This window comes from Triplophysa dalaica, chromosome 17, assembly GCF_015846415.1.
Source record: "Triplophysa dalaica isolate WHDGS20190420 chromosome 17, ASM1584641v1, whole genome shotgun sequence".
In the NCBI taxonomy this organism is placed as follows: domain Eukaryota; kingdom Metazoa; phylum Chordata; class Actinopteri; order Cypriniformes; family Nemacheilidae; genus Triplophysa; species Triplophysa dalaica.
In genome coordinates, this window is record NC_079558.1 from 15,743,200 (window position 1) to 15,760,135 (window position 16,936).

The 16,936-nt window shown below is 38.7% G+C and overlaps 3 protein-coding genes across 3 annotated transcripts; all 3 read right to left on the reverse strand.

Annotated features, from left to right (window-relative positions):
- Window positions 1-929: 929 nt before the first annotated feature.
- Window positions 930-3,479, reverse strand: rbp3 (retinol binding protein 3). Its single transcript, XM_056771809.1, has 4 exons — window positions 2,267-3,479; window positions 1,978-2,168; window positions 1,699-1,841; window positions 930-1,612 (listed from the first exon to the last, which is right to left on the reverse strand). Exons 1-4 carry the CDS (start codon window positions 3,452-3,454, stop codon window positions 1,287-1,289), a joined length of 1,848 nt encoding a protein of 615 aa, XP_056627787.1. The 5' UTR covers window positions 3,455-3,479; the 3' UTR covers window positions 930-1,286.
- A 4,221-nt stretch (window positions 3,480-7,700) lies between these two features.
- Window positions 7,701-10,179, reverse strand: gdf2 (growth differentiation factor 2). The gene is made up of 2 exons (XM_056772076.1): window positions 9,820-10,179; window positions 7,701-9,711 (listed from the first exon to the last, which is right to left on the reverse strand). The coding sequence occupies exons 1-2, from the start codon at window positions 10,163-10,165 to the stop codon at window positions 8,861-8,863; spliced, it is 1,197 nt and encodes a 398-aa protein (XP_056628054.1). The 5' UTR covers window positions 10,166-10,179; the 3' UTR covers window positions 7,701-8,860.
- A 66-nt stretch (window positions 10,180-10,245) lies between these two features.
- gdf10b (growth differentiation factor 10b) lies at window positions 10,246-14,630 on the reverse strand. The gene is made up of 3 exons (XM_056772075.1): window positions 14,128-14,630; window positions 12,563-13,440; window positions 10,246-12,265 (listed from the first exon to the last, which is right to left on the reverse strand). The coding sequence occupies exons 1-3, from the start codon at window positions 14,369-14,371 to the stop codon at window positions 12,074-12,076; spliced, it is 1,314 nt and encodes a 437-aa protein (XP_056628053.1). The 5' UTR covers window positions 14,372-14,630; the 3' UTR covers window positions 10,246-12,073.
- Between the last annotated feature and the right edge of the window lie 2,306 nt (window positions 14,631-16,936).

Consider the following 16,936-nt stretch of genomic DNA (forward strand, 5'->3'; position numbering starts at 1 on the left):
AAGTAAAATTGTCATGTCTAACGTTTGTATAAAAGGGTGTGCACAATATTATTTTTTATTAAAAAGCCTTGCCTTATTTAGCTCTAATGCTCGTCAGAAAAAAAACAGTGGAATATTAGGCTTAAACTTCTTTTCGACCAAATTAAGTGTGTTTTTAAAACACAAACTAAGCTAATGAAAAGCATTTTCTAAAGAATTTTCCTTGAAGGTGTATGTTGCGTTTGCACTAAGCTTTACTACCGATCTTGAGTGTCATGACAGGGCCAGCAGAGTGGGGGCGCTGTGGACTCAAAGAGCTAAGAGAGGCAGCTTTGGACCGCTGGGATATTTGAACATACAGAGAATCTCTGTTTTACTTTTAGCTTTTAAGAGCTGAATGAGACTGTATCTTGTTTAACAGGCTTGGTGTTGAATTGAGGTCACCCACCTCTGTGGAGCAGCGGTGACTCTTTCCATGGGGGCCCAGGCCACTCTTCCTCATAAGACCCCAGTGTCAGCCACTTAAAAAGCCACAACAATTAGAACACTGGACTGGACCAGTATCAAAGTGTGTCAAAAACTAGCTGATACTTGTTTTAGTTACCAGCAGATATGCTGCCATCTTCTGGCTAAACTAGTCCTTTGTTGCTGATTTTTTGGAAAAAGGAGAAAAACGTGGGCGTATATAAAATAGTTTCGGAATGACCACCACAGCAGTGAGTAAATTGTTGACTTACCAGATTGGGAAAGTTTTTACTGTGGAGCTTTTTGTTTGTTTCATATCTGTTATTCTAAGTTGGGGTAAATCTTCTGTGAAAATCAAACAAGGCTTTTTGTAATTGGTTTATGTACGTTAAACTAATTTTAGCTCATTTTAAGGACTCTCCCAGGACCGTTTTTATACAGAAAACAATAAGAACTTCTTTAATGTTGTTTTTATTCAGAATCATTTGGTTTCATTACAACCCCGAGGCCAAGTTTCAGTTATTATAAATTTGAAGACATGTTTCAGTTTCATGTGATGCATAACTGTATTTCATTTGTAGATTTTAATACAAATGCACATAAATTGTAATGCACACAAAGGAAACAAGTACACAAAGTACCATTCAATTTGAAACAGGCTGAGTATTACTTTATGTGATAACCATCAATAATAATGTTCAGGAGAAGATCATCGCTGTCACTAAGTTTCTTAAAATTCAATAAGTTAGATATACAGGTTTAACAGCCCTCTACAATATTTTATCCCTCTAAATAGCACATCCTATATAAATTGGCTTCCATACTAGGCCCCGATGAGCGACTTATTTCTGCCCAGAAAAATGCTTGTTGAGGATGCTCTTCGCTGTGTCGAGGGCAGCGCCTGCAGGGACCGGAATGTGAGGGGCAATGCCAGCCCCCTCCCAGGACGGGCCCTGAGAAGTGTCTGAATGAGCGACTGGCATTGACAGGAAGATATCACTCTCGCCGACACGGAAGGTCTCAGGGGGATGACATCCTCCACGGGTTGTCTCGCCGATAATCATTGCACGTCCAGACCTCTTCATGATAAAAACAAACTCTTCGGCCGCACCGGCAGTCACACCACTGGTTAGGACCAACAGGCTTTTTTTGCTGCCGTATCTCCTCCCTAGGCAGAGTAAAAATGTACAGTTAGCTTGGCAGTGATGCTTTTATATGATCAAAATTTAGGAAGCATAAACGCAGGATAAATACCTGTGAGTTGTGTAAGGGTTAGGAGGTCTCTTGTGGTATTAGAGGGTCTGTCGTACAATCGGTCCAGCACAATCTGCTTGTCGCTGTCAAAGAAGTACGAGCAAAATCCAGCAATGGAGGAAATAGGCCCGCCAACGTTATTCCTTAAAAAGAACATTTTAATATAGAAACATATTGCGGTTGTCAGCAAAATGGAAGGGTTGGATGACAGTTTTTTTTGCATTACTGGATCATTGTGGTTGCTGAATTCAAACAAGCTGACAAACAATTTATAGTCACCTCAGATCAACGATCAGTGCATCTGTGTCAACCACTTTGTTCCAGACATGTTCCACAATGATCTTTGAGATGGCAGCAACATGCTCGAAATCTCCGAACATGTCGAAGCGAAGGTAACCAATGTTATTTTCAAATACGTCTGTGTGGAATGAAACTTTGACAAGCTCAATGAACATCTCCGGTGTTGGATTCTGTACACAAAAAATAAACGTAGAGAAGTAAAATGCAGAACTTTATCCTAAACAAGTTTTTGATTTTAAATTTCATAAGCATTTATTGGACGTCTTACCATTGGAGGTAGTGGGGGGGTGTTGCTGGTGGTCTTTAGGCACTTGTCCCCCGACAACTTCAGGAGGTCAGCAGAGAGCTTTGCTTTCAGTTCGTCTTTTGTTGAGATCAGGTTGTATTCTCCACCATCAGCAGCAGCCGTTAGCTTCTCGGCTACATCAGCGCCGATGCTTGGAAAGGCATAGTTGTCTGCAACAAGTGCCGCCGCAGTCTGAAGCAACCCAGGTAGTTCAGCACGAAGTTGAATTATCGCGATTGCAGTTTCAAGAGCGTCTTCTGCAGGGACTTCTACATCTGGTGCCACTCCATCGATCTCCCAGCTCATGCCAGTGATGGGGTTAATGGACTTAGCAACAGGCACAGACACGTAGAAGTCAGTGTCCCCCACCTTGATTTTGTTGATTTTCATCGTTCCCCCAGCTGTCTTTTCGCCAACAATCGCGGCCCTTTTGAGATTTTTAAGGCAGTAAGCCACATCCTCTGCAACCCCGAGTGTATTTTTGCTTGTCAGGATCATCAAAGGTTTGTAGGTTCCGTACCTCTTTCCCAACAGAGTGGGCATGGACCACAGCTCTGTGGTGATGTCAGAGGGGCGATCGTACACAGAATCGATGTGTATCAGAGGTTCGGAGTCAGTGTAATAGGACACGATGTAAGGAATTCCTGATAGCTCACCGCTGACTGCCGAGCGTAAGTCCAGAATCATGGCCGAGGTTGGGAGGACTTTGTCCCAAATGTATTCCAGCAAAAGGGGACCAACCTTCTGAGCCATCTCCTCTCCGATGATGTGCTGAATCTTCAGGTAGGCAATGTTGCCTTCCAGAACCTCAACTTTAACGGAGGCCTTGATCATGCCGGCCAGCTGCTCAGGTGGGAGGTCAGGCATGGCTGGAGGTACGGCAGGAACGTATTCAGGCTCATATGTGACTTTCACTCTGGAGTCACCTATTGTGTTTCTAACCCCCTCGGTCAAAACACTGGCAAGGGTGGCCGGATCCGGGATGCTGAGGATCTCTGTGTTACTCCTGGCGGCATCAATTGTCTCTTCCATACCTTTGAGTTTTTCTGGTGTGCAGTAGTTGTCCATGAGAACTTTTGCCATGTCCACAATGAGAGTGGGGGAGAAAACGCAGTGTCCCACATTGCTGAAGATCAGCATCGATGCGAGGAGAACTACAGCTTGAGCCATTTTGTTGAGTGACTCCAAATGCTAATGCAGCTGAACTCTCCTCATGCAGAGAGGTTTGTGAAGTGAGACTGCTTCTAGTCAGGTTTCTGTTAACACGTGAATAAGAGGCTTTTGCTTACAATAAAACCTTAATCTCATTACCCAAAGTTCTCCAGTAGGAAAATAACAAGCTAACAAGTTAAAATGCATGTCACGTACGACCATACAATGTTGATGCAAAGCACATCATGAACACATTTTGGTCATGCATATATTTGGATTTGTCTTTTAATACCATTTTTGAAATATTATTTATTGATTTAATTTTAGCAGGCTGGATTTAGAAAATGAAATGTTAATTTAATTTGTAAAATGGTTTTAGTCCTCGATTTACCTATTATTGGTCAATAGTTGTATTTTATTCAAGATTAAACAGCTATTACCACTTCATTGGCACCCTTAGCAATGTAAAATAAACATTCTGTTGCTTATTTTTCCAGCGTATGTGTTAAAAATTTTAATCCGCTTTTAATTGTGCCTAACAATGGTTTTCAGCCGGGACTTATTTGTGGTAAAACACAGCCTCTCGTATCTAATTGCTTATGTGTATTTACCCTTTCATGCAATTTGTTTCACGCAATTTATGAGATTACAGGATTTTTGTGTTTTTTGATGCTGAAACATGATTTGTACTTTTTAAACGCCCATTCTTTTAAGAAATGTTCACATGTCCACTTGAAATGGAAAATTCTGACATTTGTCTTTATTGCGATGTTTTGTAGAATTACATAATTTTAGCATAACAAACACAGCATCAAAATCCTAGACAAATTATATATATAAAAAAATCAACAATACTTTATAACTAATCTAATTTCCTTAACCTAGAAGAAAAGGAATTCAAATATAAAGAATGTACAGAATTTCAAACTTAAAAAAGCGGTAGTAAATAGTGGAACATATTATTGCTCTCCTTCTTAAACCTTGTATCTCCATATACCTTGATATGTTCACGACTTAAATCATTTTTATTAGTCCCCGGGTTTTTCAAAGATCTAACCAATAAAAAGTATTTAAAAGTGCTCGTCAACTTTTACAACACAGAATGCAATCATTGAAAAAGTTCCGCGTTTTTTCCATTTCTTGAAGAACAGCAAATTTAGACATGCAGGTTTCAGAAGGGCAGTGACAATAAATAACATAAATGTCAGATCCAACTTTAAAATGATATTTCATTTTTCATTTTAATATGTGTGAAACATGTTCGGGAAAAAAACTGAAACATAAAATCATTACAATTATAAGGTTTTACTGTAAAAAGAGATCCGCTCAAGAATGAGGCCAATAGCCCTGAATTTTCCCTCTGGTGCCTCAAACCGATTATTTTCTGGTCAACGTTACTTGCTTGAGCTGCTATATGTGGCTCAACCCCAGACACACTCCATCATTTTCCAGTAACTGCACTCAAAACCACGTTTTTGGGAACGAAAGCATTAAAACACCATTCCCTATTTGGTATGTCCCACTTAAGAATTAACGTGGCTCTTTTCCGTTCTTTCATCATTTTAGCGAATGGCTCAGTAGCTAATCCAGTCATGTGACTTCATAATAAAACGTCAGGATGAAACAATATTTCTCAAAGCCATAATATTGCCACAACACTTCTGGAAGGGTCATGACCTCTTTCATATTTAACCATGGTATTGGCAACGTTTTTTTATCATAAAATAGGTGTGTTATGTCTGTCAATAGGACATCATTTTTACAGCTTCTTCCACACTGCTTTGATGCATTAAAAGGTCATAAATGATAAATCCTAAATGATTTCACGATCTCCCTCGCCTGCATTTTCAGCAAGAACTAGCAGGAACCACACCACCCCCAATCCACCAATCCCCATTTACATCAATTGAATTATTGATAGTGAATTCAAGGATTGTGTTTTCAACATGAATGGTCTTTGTGTAAAAATATATTCCAGAGCTTATTTCCTTTAGCGCTGCCTATCTGCAAAAATTCCAGCTCCTACAGTTTAATAGCTTGTCAAAATACTGTATAAACAGCTTTAGTAGAAGCATGGGGTGATCCGCTGATGTTATGGAGGGTGTGAAAATAACAGGTGATGTTTTGAATACTGTTTAACTATATAAAGAACAGAGGTGAATATAGGATGAGATGTCAAACATATGGGAGAGCGGAATTGGCAAGACTTCAAAGCATCCACCACGGTTATGGCGCAGAGCAAAGATCAGGTTCTTTACTGAATGTCTTTGAATGATCGCCAGACAGTTTCATTCATTTGATCTCTCAGTCCCAAAACCTGTCTAAACGGAGATGTGTTTCCAGACTTCTACCTGTTTGCTGGATTTCTAGCTTGAATAATGCATCAATAATGGTGTAATCAAAAGATAAGCTTCTTTTATTTGATCTACTTGTTGCCCGTTATGTATTGACAGACAATCCCTCAATTGCCATGATATCTACTTGAGGATTTTCAAAGACTGACTATATAGCTCATGTACCCCCATCTAATCCCGGTTGTGCCCAGTAACTGGGTTAACAGATCTAGCAACAGGGACTGTCATATAAAGTCCTCAACCCTTAACTTTTCGACCTTAACCGACCCTCCTGATCTGTCTCCAGCAATGTGAGCTTTTCTCAGGTGTTAAAATGTAGTTAACAGCCTCTGCTGCACCAACAGTGCAGCTTGCTAAAATCTTCTGAAGACAAGAAGGACTTTTCTTTTCCTAAATCGGCCTTCACGGAGAGTTGTGTTGTCCATGCCTCCTTCATCATGTTAGTGGTTCGCTCATATAAAACAATGTATGGTACACCAGATCCTTCTACCAGATGTTGTGAGGTAGGCGCCCTAGTTTTGCCGCAGTCTACTGATCTATAGTATTTTAAATCCTTGGGTAAACGACAGTGTTGTCCATCACCTCCGATTTAAAAGAATTCCCGATTAGCCGTATTAGCTGTTCAGTGGGGAGTGACAGAAGTGCAGGTGGCGTGACCGGAACATACGCGGTCAGTCTGGGGTCAATGAGTGCACCTTGAATGCGACAGTCAGTAGCTGCCAGCGTTTTCTGACTGGACATGTGAAGGATCTCTGCGCTGCTTGCAGGTTTTTGGATTGCCTCCTGCATCCCAACTAAATTCTCTAGAAATGTTAGAGAATATCATAGACAAGTGCATACTGAAACTAAACAAGTTCTTAGAGTCACTGCCATCTTTTGTTGTGATAACTGAATTGAGTCTGTGCCACAGTTTTGTGCACTACTTTGTCAGATCGGATGCCAGGTTTTTGACAACAACAACCACAACTGCATAAGAGGCTCAGAATAAACCTGTAATCGCATTATCTGAAGTACATCAGTTTAACGAAAGACGACAAGATGAAAAATCAACAATTGAGAATGTTTTTAATGTACTTATGCACAACAAATTATTTCTTAGTTTTGAAGCAGTGTGAATATGGAAGACACAAAATGATTGTCAATTGCTGTTAAGCCAACAGTTTTGGGCTTTTGTTCCACAGTTAACATTAAAAAAAAAAGATGAAAAATAATGAAAAAGTGCCCTAGAGTTCTGAAAATGAAGTGCGCTAAAATGTATTTCTGTAAAGCTGTTTTTAACAATGCAAAACTTTGATATTTTTTGTATTAAAGGTAAAGTTCACCCAGAAATGAAAGTTCCTTCATCATTTACTCACCTGTACGACTTTCTTTCTCTTATTTGTTTGTAATGGGACAACGGTGATACCCATTGATTTGCACTGGTTTTGTAAAGTAGTCAATGAGTACCGCCATTGTTTGGTTACAAACATTCTTCAAAATATATTTTTTTATGTGTTCTGCAGAATAAAGAAAGTCAAACAGGTTTGAAATGACTGTAAACGATGTAAGAATTGTCATTTCTGGGTGAACTGGAGTTTAATGTGAAGAAACTAAGATCAGACATGTAAAGGTAATGTCAGGCCAACTAGTATGATTATACAGGTGAATAGGTCATCTCTGAACAAACACTGAAACAGAAATGTACTTGTGTTAGCTTGAGATTTAACAGTCACCAGTAAGGAGATTTGGTTTTCTAATCAAATGGAGCAAAGAATTATTTAGAATTTGGCCATGGACACTTTCTACAGGATGAAATAATGTAACCCCAAACTTGGCCAATCCGAATTGGTGCTACAATGTTAATCTTACTTTATCTTTTAATGCTATGCGTCTTATGCAATTCTGTCTGCTGATTCCATGTGGCCAATCAGGAATTAGGAATCTCTGATTAACATTTCTGGATCGTTGCATTGTACGTCAAACGGGAGAAAAAATATGCAGAGCTGGACATTGTGTTATTAACACTACTGTCTGCCCCTGAATTGTTTTTTAATCCAACAATAAATGTAATATTCACCTAACAGAATAGTACAGTACAAGGACTATGGAGTGTGTGTGTGTGTTAATAAACTTGAATTATCATTGGTACAAGTGTAGGTTATGTTTATTGTTTGAAAATCTTGCTAATTGCTTATTTAGTTTGTGACAAACATTCATCTTAAAAAGGATAAATAGTACAATTTGAAATATAGAAGATGTATGAAACTCTTCCAGCAGAGGGCGCTCATCACACAGTACTAAAAGGTTTTGGAAAACTTGCTTTTTCTAAAAGTATGAATTACAATGAATAAATCAATGTTGAAAATGCACAAACTTTAATTTGGAGATGCGTATCATTGCAGTCCTGAAACCCTGCATGTCCAAATTCACAGTTTTTACAGGAAATTAAAAAAAACTTTACTTTTTAAATGATTACAGTAAAAAAGTTCCCAAAGTTGACAAGACCTTTTTAATATTTTTTTCATAGATATTTGCAAAATTCAGTGACAAACATGAGGGATGACTAATAATAATGATTTATGGCAAAAATAAATAAATCACAAAACATGGAGATACGAGGTTTTATATAGAAGGACAGCAGCGTTATGCTAAAATAGCCTGCACAAGTGAAGGCAAATTATTATATACAAATCTTATTTTGTGGGGGAGGTAACAAAGAGTCTGTTGGAATATAACAGAATATAAATAAGATGAATCTAAATAATTCAGAAAAAAAGAATATTGGGAAAAATGTTACCACAGGACTGCATGTACATGAGAACCATTTGCTTAACAATGCAGTGTTATCTGGGTTTGCATAACACGTTTGAAATTTACGACAAAACTCTTGCAGAGCATATGAAAACACACCCCGAACCCATACAATTTTTCATCATAATCTACAGATGATATATCCAAATATAAAAGTCGGCATAAATACAATGCAACACCCAATATTTTAAGCAAGTTATTGTTTTTTATATTAATTCTATGACTTGGACAAATGTAATAAAACAAATATATTTGATACAGATCTTTAAGCAAACATATACTACCTACACCCACATTCCGCTACTTTCATCTCCTCATAAAGGTGTCGTACTGTGATCACACCCCTTTCTTGGTACATAACAGTAATCGGGTCCAGCTTTGTCGGGACACAGCATGCCATGTTTGCTTTTTTCGGATTGCTCAGATTAACCAGAGTTTGGATGATGGCGTGTTTGGAAGGGGTTAACTCATCCGTCAGCGGAAAATTGCACACCCCTTTGCACTCATAAGCCTCATATTCAGGTGGGGCAACAATCCATTTATCCCATCCGATGTCTTTGAAAATCACCTTCAGCGACGTCCTCCGGCAGTAATTGTTCTTCGCCTTTCTTTTTCTCCTGGGATGCTGGTCCACCTGAACACGATTGCTCAAAAATTCCACCTCCCTTTCGTGAATTATCATCTCCATTACCTCTTTCACAGACTCTCCCTTTGTGTTCCCAAGGTCATCTGAAAAAACAATTAAAACGGCAGAGGCGTTATCCTCTAAACCCAGGTTTATGTCAAGCCATCCATCCTTAAGAGAATCGCTGTCTTGTTCTAACTCCACCTGGAGTTCACCAGCTCCTTGTCCAGATTCTTGCCAGCTCCTGGCGGCCCTAGTCACATCAAATGCTTCCCATGTGTTCATGGCATCATTTACATGTCTCCCATCCAGAAAGTGTATGTGGCCATATTCTACATAATATACATTAACAGAAATGTAAAAGTCATTGTTGACGGTTTTATCACCATCCCAGAGAGTGAATAGCCTGAGCTGCACCAATGTCATTTCTTCATGACTTGGGATGGAAATGTTGAAAAGCAGTCTGTGTTGGGTTTTGTTGCCGTGTCTAACAGAGTGAGTCACATCTGTTGAGAAAAAGAAATTATAGATACATATTTAGCATCATTTTCTTTTCACAATAGAGAGCTCTGTTTCCCATTCTTCAGAGATTATCAGATTTTTCACACTCTTACCCTGTACGAGAAAGCTTCGAATGACATCAGAGCGAGGTATGGACGTCTTATCAGAAGCGTATTTGTTATATAGTTCCATCATGAACTGGGGAGGCTGAACCTTCCTGTTCTCCTGCGGCACACCTGATAAATTCAGCTTCTTCAAAAAATCTTCTTTCATGAGCCCCAAAAAGCTTTCCAGCTTGTCAACGTTGTTGTCTTCTTCCTCAATGTTTTGCTGTTCTTTTTGGATGAACGCTGCATCTCCCGGATAGGGGATTTCACCTAAAGATTTCCCTTCACACATCCCAACCGAGGCAGTGAAATTGATGTATACCAGAAGCATCAGATATCTTAATCCTCGCATTTTCTTTTAGTTGCTACGGAAGTTAGGCGACTTTCTGATCCAAGACTTGTTGAGGATTCTTTGAAATTGGGGTTCCTCAAGTGAACCTCAAGTTGACTCCCATGCTCTGCGCTAAGCGTTCGACACACTGGAAACCAAAATAGTAGCACGGCTATTCTTATCTTGGTCACTGATGTCTTATTTTGAGCCTTGTTATCGTGGGGAAGCTTGCATTTAATGAGGGTTCTGTAAACAGTTTGGAAACAGACTTTTAAAACTAATTGGGTTAGATTTTGAGAAAAGACAGGATTGTCTGAAAAGCAGATCTGTCACTTAATATGTTTGTATATATATACGATCATGCTTGAGCTAATCAGCCTCAGCTATGATAAATATTAACATTATAGATTCCAATGCTTTCAGTGTTTCTTAGTTGTCACTTTCCCCACCGCCAAATAAAATTGAGATGCTGGAATCTGGTTGTGAAAGACTTTAATGAGTTTAAGGAAGTTGCCCTGTGCCCTTTCTGTTTTCACAAACATTCCACCGGGATTCAGAATTAAATAACATGAAGAAACTTTTTGCATACAATCATTATGTAATACAGTTAAAATAATAAATAAATACAAATTTCAGATAATTGGTATTACAAACTGTACTTTTTTTGTAAAGGTATCAAATTGCTTATTACTACTTAATACTCAATACATCTATCCTTGCATTGGCTGCACAGACAAAAAACAAAGACTCATGCTGGAACTATAACAGTCACATGACACTAGATGGCAGCAGTATGCTGAACATTTTCATACCCTCCATCTTACAAATGAGTAAAAGTGGTTCATTATGATTTACATGCTAGATTCGGCAGTGTACTATTTTACTTTAATAGGAAGTTAAACAGATAACAGTTCACTGGAAAATGAAAATAACCCCATTTTTAAATAAAAATGGTTTTATGCATTGTGAAACACTGCATAAAAGAACCCAAAAGATTTTAAGTCAGCCACATTTGAAATTACCTTGATAAATTGATAATAATGTTAATTTTTTTGCAGGATCTTTTGACAATAATGCATTACAATATACACAACCATGTCTTCAGAGGTGTATAGGGACCTTATATAATGTTATGTTTTTATTAACTTAGAATGAGCTATTTCTATCTACAGTACACATACCGCGGGTCTCCTTGCATGGAATTCGACAAACTGCTCTACAGAGCTTTTCATAAATAGGTTATCTCCTTCGGCAAAGAACCGAAAACGTGATGACATCTTAGTCCTGAGTCAGTTGCCATAATGCTTCTAATAAGCGGCCGTTGGTTCCAATTTGTAACCTCACCGCTAGATGGCGTTACATTTCATACACTAGACCTTCAAACTTGAAATATTCATAATTTTCTCTCAGAAATGTATAATTTGACATCAGCAAACCTTTTATTAGCCCACGGGGTACATATGGAATACTTTTATTATGGATGAATGCACTTTTAGGAGCTCAAAATATTTGGACCCTATGGTTTTGACAAACCAGGATAATGTTTAATATAGCTTAATATCATTTTAATTTAATTGTGTTCAGCCTAAGAAAGGAAGTCATGGAGGGCATAATGGGGTCATTTTCATTTTCTTCCTTAGCACAGACTAACTAAAAAGCCCTCTATGCACATTTTTACTCCCCATTTTTTCCCACGAAAACATATTGATATAGCTGATATATACAATTCATTCCACAGTAAAATGAGTGAAAACAGGAAAGGATGTGTGCAAAGATCTTAGAACGGTTTTGAGGTCTTATCTGCATACATAATAAAGTTAAAATATGACGTGCTTCAGTATTTACAGTTTTCTCCCTCCCTTGAGTTCATATACAGTATGGTCTTTGATTGATGTCTATTGATCACTGTCCATTAGCTACCTAGCTATCTTATCGACAGGCACAGGTCTCCACAGACATGCTAGGGTAGACCTTCAGTACCATATTCTTGCTTGTGTCAAGAAACAGTACAGCCAGTGAACCCATATTGTCGGGTACGCAGCACGGCTCTGGGACTCCAGGGACAATTCCCACAGCTCTCACTATACTCTGGATGGTGGCATGGTTGGACGGTTGAACAACCTGAATATCATTGAGAGAAGACGAGAGAGAAGGTTAAAGGAGAAGCTCAGAACAAGTCATGTTTTGATCGGTTACAGCACAACTAAATAGACATTTTCTTTATTTTCTACAACCAAATTTGCACCAATTATTATTCATTCGTAACTTTTCATTGTTTTATCAACGTTTAAGCATTGGTAAACAATTCTGTTAGAACATTCATAATGATTGAAAAAATGTAAAGATCAAATGCACTTTAAGTTGTTTTAAGTGTCTGCCAAATGCATAAATGTAGTTGAGATTAAATCATTCCCTGACCTTTGGAATTGGAAAGCCACAGGTTCCTGCACAGTAGTACGCATCAAACGCCTTTGGAGCTAATATCCATTCATTCCAACCAATGTCGGCAAAGTCTACCCTCAGGTAACGGCGTGCACACATTCGCGGCTCGCTCCATTGCTTGCGTCTTGCTTTTTTCATGGTTTTCTCATCAAAGCTGAGCTCCTGGGACCCTCTAAACCCCTCATGGTTCTCCTTGCCCTTTGACAAAGGTGTGTGCCTTTTCGCGACAAAGGGACTATCCCACAACTCCCTGTTCTTTAGATCATCATATTGGACATCGGGTAGATAGTTACTCTGGAAAAGGTCCACTCCTCTCCTGATCCTTGAACTTAAGAATGCAGAGTGAGGTTTGTTGTCTTTCTCCTCAGGCACAGGAGATGAACTGTATCTCTGCAGAGTCGTGGCAACGCTGTTTGGTTCGTTTATGGCAATGTCATCAGCATACACAAGAACATACGGCAAACTTTGATGAGACAAGCGCTCCTGGGTTCTCTGGAATCTGCTACCGAAGTCGAACTCAGCAGTGATCAATAGCTCACCTTGAACCTGGGCTTGTTTGATAGCTGAAGATATATCCGTAATCTGCCAAAGCCCCTTTCTGTTAGAGGACAATGTGATGTTGGACAACTGAGAGGGCATGGCAGAGTTTGGTGATGCACCCTTAATGATGAGATGTGCTGGGGTGAGCAGGTGAAGGTGCTGGAGGCGACACGCAGCTCCGCGGGAACGCCGGCACGACCAGGACCTGTGACGGGATTGCTGGTCAGGAAAATGTATCGCTGAATTCAGGATCACCTCCGAATCGGGGATAGAGGTGAGGTTAAAGTGAAACAAAACCTTGTGATAGGAGATCTCTGTAATGAAACATTGGAAAAGGGATTCAATTAAGTCTTATTGCTAAATTATAGTTGGGGTCCTGTCAGTATTAACCATAAAAGATTAATAACTATAATTCTGAGCGCATTTAATTGACCAGTAAAGTTTCCAGACAACATTCTCATAAATAAAACGTTGTCTACATTCTAGATTTAATATCCAACCATGGTCTACGGTTTACAAGGCAGTTTAATAAAAAGATAAACATTGCTCCTGAATCAGTATACGACCACATGGTAGTGTTTAGTGAGCGGCTTTCAAGGATTCTTGTTTTTTTCCCTGTTCCCACTAATACTTTTTAAGAGCAAATATTTTTAATATTGCAACTCCAGTGGAAACTTAGCAACTCTGAACATTTGGCAACATTACTGGTAAAATGTAAAGTATACGATATGCATTATTCCTGACTTTTAGCCATTAATAATTTAATGTAATATTCACATGCTGGGGAATAGCTAAACATTTCTCTTAGGTGTGTATATGGCTTTTCAAAATTACCATTTAATGAAACGTCTACGTATGCGTTACAACATTTAACTAAAGGTGGTATATGGTGTCACCTTTTTAAAAGTAAAAACTTTTATGTGATTAAAAGCACTAAAATTAAAAAAAATATTGCACAGTTATTTCAAACTAACAATGTTTTTTAAGTGCAGTCTACTCACCAGGCAAGCCTCTGAAGCTTCTGATCGTGTTTACGGTCTGTTTATGTTGATGATGATGGTGATGCTTCTTGCTGTATTTATCATAAACCCTGTACATATTAATGGTCATCATGTCTGGAGCGCGGTTGTCAAATGCCGGTTCTGTTGCGGGAATATCACCGTTCAGCTCTGATGTGTCCACAAAGTATACTTTAACGATGTTAAGACAAAGAAAAATTTGAGCCACCACGCACAATTTTGTCATTTTCACAATGCTATATTTACGATCCCGTTAAAAGTGCACAAAGAATGGAAAAGAGACCAGAGGAGTTGATGCCTGACGGGAAGCTTGGTTCCGTCTGAGGATTGATACTGAAATCCGTCTCCTAGGCTGCAGAATCCAGCGTTGGATGAGAATTACTAGAAGTTCATACACTTGTTTCTTCTTACGGTTGAAGCAATGACAGATGATGACGTGCCGGGCTGCCAGCCAACGAGAGGCTGCACTGCATTAAACCTTCATCCTTACCGCAGCGACATAACTGAAGGAATTCAATTGAGCTTCGTTGCTTCATGGTCGCATTTCAAATTTATTAAGGTGTTTGTTTGTTTATTCACCCCTTGCAGAATTACTAGCATCATATAATGTAGCAGCTGCTTATTATGTGTCTTAAGTACATATGACAAAATAATAACAATATAGGGCCTATGATAGAAATAACTATAGAATGACACAAATGTAATTTGTGTTGTGACTAAAAGAAAATCCCAAATAATCAAAACGTTAATTTATGTGGCTTTTCATCTTCCGTTTAGTCACAATTTGCCTCGTGGCATTTCATCAGGCATCTTATGTTGTATAAAACTTTTCCTTTATTATTGAGTCAACAACACGCAATTTTATAAAATAACTCTATTCTTTTGTATTGAAAGAAACTATGTTTAATGCCTATTTTTTCTACAAACGAATTAGGTCAAAAGAAGTATGTCAGAAATATACAGTTCTTCATCTGTGGGTGAGGTCCAGAGAATAAATAATGTAAATGATCCCATAAAGTAAAGTATTTAATGTGAATGTGTACCGTGGGAAGAACCTGAAAACCTGAACTATAATACTTTATACAGTAAATGCTTGTACAATTTCCTGTACTTTTCAATAGAGAGACATGATAACTGGGCTTTCCTCATCCTTGAATTTAGTTGTAAATATAACCTTTTGCAAAAAGATACCAGAAGCTTGTAGTTTGAGGGTTCACAGCATTACAATGCGAGCCCTGTGAAAGAGGTGGTGACAAGCCATTAAACACTTCCAGCTGCACTGCTCACCACAGTTACGAAAATCTTTTCACACTGGGTTATGCTTACTTCCAAAAAAAGAAAGAAAACGAAAAAGCTTTACTTTTCACAGTTCTGTATTAATGAAGTTTGTGTAGTTTAGTTAAAGCATTGCATTAGCGGGACAAACGTTGTGGGTTTGATTTCCATAACACACATTCTGTATAGGCTACCTTAAATAAATTGTATAAAAGCATCTGCCAAATGCAAATCCCTGTAAAACAGAAAAAGCTGTGTTTGTATAGAAATAGGATCTGAATTTGATAGACATTAATTCATCTTCATCAGTAAGCTATATCATCATTGTGATAATAATGTTGCAGTAATCATTTAGATAGCCTGGAAAAAAATGAAGAGCAAAGTTGAATACTATTGTGGTGTAGCGGATAAAATCAAGTGCACATTTCAGCCATTTACAATTGGGCCTAAGAGAAGCTGCTAAAAGTAAATCAGAATTTACAATGTTTTGTCTTTCCTTTACAAACCCACTGCATCCTCCTTGGTACTTTCATTATTGAATAAGGCGTTAGCCGAAAGGTATGTGTCTTTGTCTCCCAATGTTTAAATAAAATACAAAATGCGTATCATTCTGTACAGAGACTTTCATTTAACCTGACAGAGAATCATTTCTGGTGTATCAATGGCGACTTGGACGGAAAGCTCTTGCTCATTCTTGAGATTTTTGCATAGGGTGCTCATCTAAAGTAGAAGACAGTGTACACTATGTTGGTTTTGGCCCCTCACCAACCTCCGCTTGCCTTTTTTTCATATTGCTGGCTCCAGCTAAATGACCGTTTTGACTGATTCGTGATGTCCGTGGGCCATGAAAACCTCTGTTAACCGCCTCATCTGTGCCAGCATGTCCATGTGTAGCTCACACAGGGTCCGTCAGTGTTTTGCCTCACCTCCCTCCTCTTGTGTGGTGCACATCAGACTCTATCTTTTTGACAGATCTAGTCTTGCAGAAATATCCGGCCTGTTCTATTTGCATACAGCGAATGGTCATGCCAATTTGTGGATGAAAAGGAAAAAATAAAGAGTCAGAATAACATTAGTTAGAAAGATAGCTTTGACTGTGCTGCTTAATGAACTAAATTTGCACTTCCTGAGGGAAATACCAGCGGTTAGAAGGCAAGAAGAGAATGGTGTTACATTTTCAGGTAATTTGAGAGTGTTTGGATAAACAAAATTGTAATTTGCATGCATATAGATGTGAGAACGAGCATCAGTTGCTATAGTAATGAATTATAACGATGACAGTTTAGATTTCATATGCTAAGCATCACAACAATGTAAGTCAATGCACGACCTGCTTACTTGTCATGATTCTGTCCCGTTTGTCTTGTGATTTCTAGTTTTGTGGACAGGGTCGTGAGCGTATCATGTATTTTATGCTTGTTGTGTTCTGTGTGGAAGTACATGGGCATTGTTTTGCTGCTTATAGTGCCATGTGCTCTCTTCTGCGTCTCTTGGCCCCGCCCCCTCGTTTCACAGT